At 49.4% G+C, this 8,902-nt stretch overlaps 2 protein-coding genes; both read right to left on the minus strand.

Annotated features, from left to right (window-relative positions):
- Nucleotides 1-1,562: 1,562 nt before the first annotated feature.
- GSTUM_00010907001 (uncharacterized protein) lies at nucleotides 1,563-3,091 on the minus strand. XM_002841577.2 has 3 exons: nucleotides 2,673-3,091; nucleotides 2,399-2,596; nucleotides 1,563-2,331 (listed from the first exon to the last, which is right to left on the minus strand). The coding sequence occupies exons 1-3, from the start codon at nucleotides 3,037-3,039 to the stop codon at nucleotides 1,760-1,762; spliced, it is 1,137 nt and encodes a 378-aa protein (XP_002841623.1). The 5' UTR covers nucleotides 3,040-3,091; the 3' UTR covers nucleotides 1,563-1,759.
- A 1,970-nt stretch (nucleotides 3,092-5,061) lies between these two features.
- GSTUM_00010908001 (uncharacterized protein) lies at nucleotides 5,062-6,522 on the minus strand. XM_002841578.2 has 5 exons: nucleotides 6,221-6,522; nucleotides 5,725-6,168; nucleotides 5,416-5,674; nucleotides 5,306-5,362; nucleotides 5,062-5,253 (listed from the first exon to the last, which is right to left on the minus strand). The coding sequence occupies exons 1-5, from the start codon at nucleotides 6,347-6,349 to the stop codon at nucleotides 5,222-5,224; spliced, it is 921 nt and encodes a 306-aa protein (XP_002841624.1). The 5' UTR covers nucleotides 6,350-6,522; the 3' UTR covers nucleotides 5,062-5,221.
- Nucleotides 6,523-8,902: the final 2,380 nt, after the last annotated feature.

Here is an 8,902-nt window from a genome sequence, read left to right on the forward strand (position 1 = left end):
GTCTCCAGAGTAGCAGAATTCCATGAACCAGTGTATGGCTTCTGGGGGCATGTCCTTCAGGTCCCAAGTATTTGCCGGACCTTCTCTCACGTCGTTGTATACATGATGGCGCATCTCGTCCGAGAGCTGAGCGAGGAGCTCTTTGTGGAAGTGGAAGGGCTGGAGGTCGGAACCTGCGCGGATTGTGAACATTTCCGAGGAGGCGAATCTATGCAGATCAATACAGTACCCGTTTGTGTGGGCTCGAGAGGGGGCAATTACAGGTCAAAGGAAACTGGAGGGGATCGTTTGGACGCCATTTCTGGAGTCTTTTCAGAGGTACCCGCAGCCTGAGGGGTGGCGAATGATGGAAGGAAGTCAAAGGCTGGAGGGGAGCCAAATGATCCGGAGGCCATCTTTCTTCTGTCTGCCATAAAGAGAGGAAATTGAAGATGGACTCTGGCTAGCGGGAATTTCCCCGTCGCCAAGTTCAGCGATAATACTCGAGTACCGTACCATACAAGAATCTCTTCTACACATTGGGGGCCTAGAGCATGACAACTCAGCAACCGCTTTTGGCAACCAGCATTAGCACAGTAACACAGACTATCAGAAGGCGGATGGCGGGAGCGGGGACGGGGTGATCATTGGTTGGTCGGTTGGGCGGTGTTCGTTTGGGGGGAGGTTGGAGGTTGACGTGGAGAAAGCGGTGTGGTAGCTGTTGTTTCTATGTTTACCGCCCCTGTCTACTATTAGTTATCTTTAAGGACAATGAATTCCTAATCGGTCTACGAACAGCGGTAATATCTATTGCATCATAAATTATCATACTAGAGTTGTCTTTCTCGGCGTGTACGGTACTACTAGGACACTCTAGCCACAGAACATTGTATTGGAGCCACACACACCAGGCGGGTGAAAGGGGAGGGTAGAGGATAGGAGGGGAAAGTGATTGGTACATAGGATTTTCTTTTCTTTTCTCCCTCCTCGAGGTCTCGAGGACTTTTGCTAGTAGTAATTAGTACAGTATCACACCAGCACTGTACCACCCAAGCCACACCCCAAGATTCCAATCAACTCGACCCTTTCCAGAGTACCGTATGGTATTCCCCCCACCCCGGACATGCATGATACAAATCCTACCCGCTCTCTCTACCCCTTCTACGTCTTCCGCCTTCAACTAGGGAATTGGAGTTGTATGCTGGGAATAACTGATGATAATACCCGCTTCTAGCACCCCGTTGTTAACTTATCCCCGGGCTCGTGGGAAGTATTGTGATATATCAACACTTATCGTAATGGCCAATGCTCCACTGGTAGGGGGTATGAAGATAGCTTACCGCGACCGGATGTGGACTCCCTTATGCATGCGCTTAGTTGCTAACATCACGCTAATATGATGGGATGGCGGTGGCTGTTTTGTGGGTTTGCACTCATACTCGTACTCGGACTGTATTGCTCGAGTGGGTGCGTGGGCTAATGCTTGGGGCCGTGGGTTTGACTAGATTGTTTGTCTGGAAGTCGCTCGGATATAAGGTATAATCTGACCTTATAAAAGAAAGGTATCACAGATGGTGTGGCAGTTGGAAGGAGTAGTACTCGTACTATACACATAACACAGTAGCAGAGATTGCCCTCCCTCAGTATGACCTTTCGTAACCCCATCTATTATCAGCACAAGCACCCCCAAGGGCATGGACTCGTCAGTGAAGACTTCACCACCCCCCTCCGTACAAGACACGAGTTACTACTAGTGATCACCCAAGAACCCAGCATCCCCTTACAACTCGTCCCTCGCCTCTCCCTCTCCCTCCAGTTTAACGGTAGCCCTGGCTTTCTTAGCTAAGCTGCTCAGAACCTCGAAAACCACCTGCGATGCCGCCAACGCAGTATTTTCCGCACAATCGTAGGCGGGGGCAACCTCAACCACATCCACCCCCACCACGTCCAGCCCTTCAATCCCCCGAAGTATCCTAATCAACTCTCTCGTAGTCCACCCTCCAGCTTCGGGCGTTCCAGTACCCGGCGCTATTCCAGGGTCCAGAACGTCAATATCGATGGAAAGGTACACTTTGCTTTTGCCAACATGATCCACGATCCTCTTGACTATTCCGGCAACGCCTATGTCGTCTATGTCGTCGGTCGAGATTCTTGCCCATCCTTGGGCATCGTCACCAGCGTAGTCGCTCATATCCGCGCCGGAAAGGCGGGTGCGTAGGCCCGCATGGATGTTGTATGTGGGGAGCAGGAGAGACTCGTTGTAAGCGAGGTGGAACATGGTGCCATGGGTGAAAGCGGATTGTAAGGTTGGCCAGGACGAGGGGTATTTTGTTGGGTACCAGGTGTCGAGATCTATAGATAGTCATTAGCTACGACACCATACCCCGCAGTGAGTGAGTGAGTGGAGACGGGAACACACGAGCGTCAAAGTGAACCACAGAAACAGGTCCATAGACGCTATTCACTCCACGCAATGCCGCCAGTGCAATTGAGTGGTCCCCACCCAGCGTGACAATTATTGGCCGGCGGCCAGAAGGGGTAGACCGGGACATTAATTCCTTATACGCTTCGGTCATCTGCCGCAGTGCGAGCTCATTATCGAATGGCGATATCGGAACTACCCGCTCCTCAATCCCCGATGAGCCTCCTCCGCTTTCTCGCGCTCTCTGGTCGGGGGAGAAAATTGAACCTACTGTCCCCGCAATCAAGTATCTTCACATCCGACAAGTACGGATTTATGCCCGCACGAACATTAAATCCCCTACTCTCAGACTGTCTAGCGCTCGCTGCACGTATCGCGCGTGGGCCGAAGCGTGCTCCCGGTCGATAGGATACAGCTGTATCGAATGGTGCGCCAAGAATTGCTATGTCGAACTCTTCATGCGGGTCAACGAGGCAGCGGACGTGTTGAAGATGAGCAAAGGTGGAGATCCCGCCGAAAGGGTGTTCAACAGCCCATTTTTGGCGGAGGTTTAAGATGTCCTCCTCGATATACTCCTTCCCCGCACGAGAGAGGGCGAGGGGCAGAAATGGCAGAAGGAGGGAAAGGAGGGACTTCATAGCTTGTTTGTCTGTCTGCTCGTTAGCCGCTGAGATTGGGGGGGGGGGGGGGAAACCGGGTCCCCCGATCTTCCTCCTCTCAATTTATCTAGAGTATGATATCGTACCCGAACGAAGGCACGATAACGTAAGAGCAGCTCATCCCGAAGAGGTGGGGAAAGCAGGGATTCCCTTGCCCCGTTTACCGGTACGGCCTCCGCACGTAATTGGTCAATTTTTGCATAACAGTTCTACCACAGGCACTGCAAGAGTAGACTGCCTGAGCAATTTACCGGGCAGACTACAAGTGCGGCCGATAGATATGTCCGTCACATGAAGCCTGATAAGGAAAATTAGGACAACCTTCTTTGCTGCAGCGCGCCCAGAGAAGGCACGTGATGGATATATCTATCGAGTTCACTTGTACTCGAGCAGAGTGCGGAGAAGATACAGTATCGTGCTTAACCTGCCTGAAAAAACTTGACCCATCCAAGAGGGGTTGTGATTCTCGCCTAGACTACCCTATCATTCTCCGCACCCAAGTACCTAGTCCATCATACATTCCAGACATAACTTTACCACAACAACTTGCAAACGTAGGAAACCGTTAACCGAAACAGACAGAGATACATTTATTCGGCCGGTCAACCCCAAATAACTGTCCCACAACTTCTTGCCGCACCTCGCAACAACAACAACATCCTGGGCTCCAGGAGGAGGCTCGCGGAGAATGAAACGTGCCACTACGACGAGTGAGAACTCATGAGCATCAATCTCCAACCCCCCCACAAAAAAAAAAACCCCCCATGAAAAATTAAAGCACCATACCTAACACCAGGAGCGCAAATCCCACACCGCCTAATCAAAAAATCTGTTTGGGATATCAACGTACTACGGGCATGATAGAAACACCAGAGCATATCTCGACCCCCCCCCGGTGCTAACTGGCGACATTCCGCCCATTCCACCCCACCCAGATGACAAGTCCTAACCCATCGGGACCCTAGCCACGTGATCCCGAAAACAAGTGTGTACCGAGTGAGTAAAGTACATGTGAACAGCATCCAGACTCATAAGGGTGGCCTTTCCCAGAACCCGAAGGGCGTACAGTGTTCGAGGTCAAAATTTCGATATCATACAAGTCAGTGGGCACCCGGTTTCCCGGGCGCGATATATAGTACTGGTGGAGGTGTTCGTGAGGGCCTGTCTCGCAGTAGCCATGCCCCCTCGCCGAAATGGACAACTTTTATCATTAATTTTCATACTGATATGAGACCGGTAGAGTCGACCAGCGCGCATGTTCTGTTTTCATTTTTTTTCATTTCCAGCAATGCAGTGGCATAGCGGGGGCCTTTTCCGTCGGTCCCTTTTCGCCCATGGCATCGTTTAATTGACCCAAAAGTGTCGAATATCGTATGCACCTTAACCCTCCCCCGGCTCGCAAAAAATGGGCACAGGAAAAGGAATAAATGGTTAAATGTGCATGGTATTATTCATCAGATGTTAACTCGTGGGGTTCGGTATGTTTAATACAGTATCATTCTTGGCATAAGCTCCATTCGCCCCTAAAATTGTAGTCACTTTATTGAGTATTGATTTCCACAATTTTTCAAAAGAGAAAAACCAAAAAAAAAAAAAAAAAAAAACCCCATAGCCTCCCTCCTTTCCGAGGTGTCTCAAATCCTTAGCATTCCTGATGCAATCCCTTTTTTCAGTTCAACCCATCCATGTTCAATAGGACCCCGTATCGTGGGAATAAGTATGGTGCTCTACACAAATACTATTAAGTTAGCTTCCGACCAATCAATTGCTCGTGCATTACAAGTTTTGTGGGCTGTACATTGTCATCCTGACAAAGAAAATCAGTTTGTATCTCACCCATATCACCTCTTCTATGTTCACCTTTTCTTATCCGCATCGTTGATCATGAGCCGTAGACCGTTGGGAAGCAATGGCACCAGGAACCACCTTGGCCGATTGTGCGGTCGCAATTAAACATGTTTCAGATCATGAACACTACGGTACCATCGAGTGTCTATAAGATAGGTCTAAGCTCGTCTGAATTAGGTCTAACTACTCCGGTCTGGCCCATTGCCAGCCGGAAACCCCCCAGTATGTAAAAACAGTGTAATCTAAGAAAATAAACCTTTTCGCGACCCTTCACCCAGCGTTTAAAAATCTTGAGCAAACAATATTAATACGTTTAGCAGGTGACATTGATCTTGAGATTACGATCTACCAAATTGTTAGCTCCTCATGATGGTGGGTGAAGAAAGAATAATCTTACCAGAGGTAGCAATGCCAAAGTTCTTCTCGATATCACTTCCCCTGTTAGGCTCATCGACTACACACATTCATCAGCATCTCAACAAAGTATCCAATTAGGAGAAAACCTACAAGCACTGAACCAGAAGTGAGGGGTCTTAGAACTACGAAGACTGCAGCCAGCAGACTTATAGAACTTCTGGAGATTCTCAACATTAGGGTGGGCGGCGCCAAAGTCGGGCCCACCAGTAGGCCATCCGGTCTCGCCAATAATGAGTTGCTTGTCTTCGCCAATTGCAGCCTTGGTGTTGCTAACAGCTTTCTGAAAGACATCCTGAGAGCCATCAACCTGAGCACCCTGCCAGTACGGGAATGCGTTCATAACGATAACCTATTTCAATTAGTACGGGGAACGAACTCTATGATACGAGTGCAACAAACATCGCAAGCCTTTATGACATCAACATTGGCTCCGTCGACCCATGAGGTCCAGGTATCGGCGGATCCAACAGGAATGTGGGAAGCGCCGAGGGCGGTCTGGACCATCCCCTTGACATCCCAGATCTGTTCGGCCAAAACACCGGGGTGGATCTCCTTTCTATAAAGTGACTCCGATCCAACATTGACACCGACCAACCACTCCGTGCCATGGTCCCTAATAGCCTGTTCAAGACCAGCCTTTTCCCTCCCAAACTTTTCCTTGTCGACAGCCCACACACCAGCCCAGATCTTGAGTCCAGTCGCTTTGGCTGCAGGGACGGCATTGGCGAGAGTCGAGCAATCAGTTGTGCTGAAGAGCTTGATAGCCGTGAACTCCGGGTTCCAGGATTTGATCGCGTTAAACTCATCGGTCCAATCCTGCGTCGATTTACAGTCACCATTTGGCTGTATAACATTAGCAAGCAGTATAGTATATTCATGCGAAAGAGCATATTACCTTGTTGGCTCCGATATTGAAACCAAAAAAGTATGAGACTTTTGGTGCTCTTGCTTCCAAGGGGGCAGCAATGGCGGCCTCAGTAGCCATCATGGCAGCCATAAAGGCACTGGCAACGGAAATTTTCATGATTAATAAAAGAATGTAGTAGAGGTTTGCTGAGAAGGAGTGGAATTGGCTTAAAGAGCAGTGAGGATTAAGCAAGAATTAAAAGGAATCAAAGGACAGACTGATAAGTGGGTAGCTCTCAGAGCAAGGAGAAGTACCGTAGTGAATGGCGGAAAAGAGTGTGCGTGAAAACTGTATTGTAGAGTAGGGGGGGATGTAAGAAGAGGAAGGAGAGGAGCTTATGTATGATAATAATTATGGTTACGCACACTCCCCCGCCTCCCTCTGGGCCTCAGCAAAAGAGAAGCTGGATTCGTCGGGCCTGGGAATCCACTCTCCCATACGGTAGTGGAGCCCGTCCGTACTGGACCCTACCTGCCTAAAGCACCGGCCACACATTGCAGGGACAACATTTCCAACACCAGCCGGTCTCAGATCTTCCTTATAATCCGATCAAATTTCAAGTCTCTACGCTGCACCCCGATACAAATAATGAACGAGAGCTTCAATCACACTTTGATAAATTTTGAGTTAAAAAAATAACTAACGTTATATATCGATAGCCTGCCCCGCTCAAAATTTGCACCTTTTTAATAGGGAAATGCCGTGGTGGGCAACTTGCCAAGATGCATTGGGACCGTGCTCAATTAGCTACCCTGGGACCATAAGAAACTGTTTTCCACATAAATCACATCCGCTCCGTCCAATGTTCCTCCAAGACTCTCCAAAAAATATCAATAATATAGAACTACTTCTTTTTTCACACACACGGCCTTATCCGACGCTTCCATCTTGATCCGTTGACCTCCACTAACCAGATGGACATGGTTTTGACGAGATGTGACAGGGTTCGCAACCGTTTCCTGTCAAGAAGGGGTTTCCGGCATGGAAATGTTACGGTAATCGAAGCTGCTTTGTGAGCGCTGGGGTGGAACTTTGGCTGAGAGACATGGGAAAAACGGGTGGAAAGAAGCGGGAAGCAGCAGATCTCAGACCCCAGATCAAACGATGCATTGAAGAGATCCCGTTGATGGCGCTACCGAGTTGGGATAAATTGTGCAAAAAAGAAAAAAAGAAGAAAAAAAGTGAAAAGAGGACTCCAAAGATGGTGTCTTATTTACCTGGCTGCTGGCTATTGGGGTTTGGTGGATTAGAGGAAGGAAGATTTTCATTATACTATACTCGAGTTCACACTTAGATCTGAGGGAAATTGAATTGCGTTCGGACGGCATGAGATTATAGTGTGCAATTTGCCGCAGCTCGACCCGGCGCCAGTCGCCACGGTCAAGGCAACTGCTGGACGGAATCCCCTTGGAGGCTGTGTCCTCTGACGACCGGCACTGGAGTAACTTACCGGTAGTCCCTGGGGCTGGGCATGATGATAAATCTGATCCCAGTCCCTTAACATCTGAGATCCCGGAGTGTGGGATCCGGAGCCCTGCAAATGTGAGGCTGTGGAAGGCTGCCGCATAGAAGGGGTTCGGGATTTGGTTGTTCCATGTTCTCTGGGCTGCTATCCACATTCAGCATATCCGCCGATTGGACCCAAACAAGCGCAACGGAGGCTCCAGTGCCAGAAGATCACAATCTTCGCTCACTTGTGCGCGAGAACATTACTCGAGTATGCAGTGGATAAGTTAGACCCTTTGATCTACTCGTACCGGTGTGCTGCTTTGGTCTGTCAGAGAACGTATAGTACCCAGGAAAGCTAGATTTGCTTGAGCACCATGCTGGCAATAACAGGATAACAAACTAACATTGTTTGGCACCCTTTTCCCTGCGGGGAACTCTGTGGTTATGTGCTCGAGGAGTGCTCAAGTACCGTGTACCGTATGCTGGTAATAGGGGCACACAGCAAGCACGCCCAAATGGGGCTTGAGGCGAGGACACATGAGGTCAACAGAGAAAACTCCTGCCCATTCGAGTACATGTACAGTACTCGACGTTTTTTTGAAAGTCTCCCGGATGGGAAATGAATAAGTGATTCGCTTGTGGTATATAATTGTCAGCCTTGCAGCGCCGGACCCCACAGGGACTACAGTAAATCGGGACCGATACGTAACTCACGTTCCGGGGAGGGGCACGGTATTCGCAGCGATGCCGAAGATTTCCAATCCGATTGCCAAACCGAACACCTTGAACAAGAAATCCCAAGAGAATTCGTTTCGACCTAAGGACTAAGGTTGCTTTTCTGAATCCCGCACGGGGGCGCTCACTCCTCTGCCAGACTCGTTTGTCGGTGCAGCTTAGTGAGCCAAAGCGCCCGCCGGGCTCCCCTCCACCGAGCGAACCATCGCAGCACAACTTTTACCGTCGGCCCAAGTTTCGTACGAGTATTGCTGGCCATGGGTTACAGCGATCGACAGGGGACGAGGGGGTTAGTAACAGGTATCTTATTTATTTACTTTTGATTCCATTTTGAGTACGGTATAGTACTTTGACGAATTCGTCCCTTCACCCCACCACCGGTTTTATTATCGTAGTCGTGCCGGAGCAGTATCTGGAATAGAATTGGGGCACTGGGCATTGACATTATGGCAATGGACTACTCATCCTATGCACTCGAGTAAATTA

Source organism: Tuber melanosporum (assembly GCF_000151645.1).
Source record: "Tuber melanosporum whole genome shotgun sequence assembly, scaffold_77, strain Mel28".
NCBI lineage: Eukaryota > Fungi > Ascomycota > Pezizomycetes > Pezizales > Tuberaceae > Tuber > Tuber melanosporum.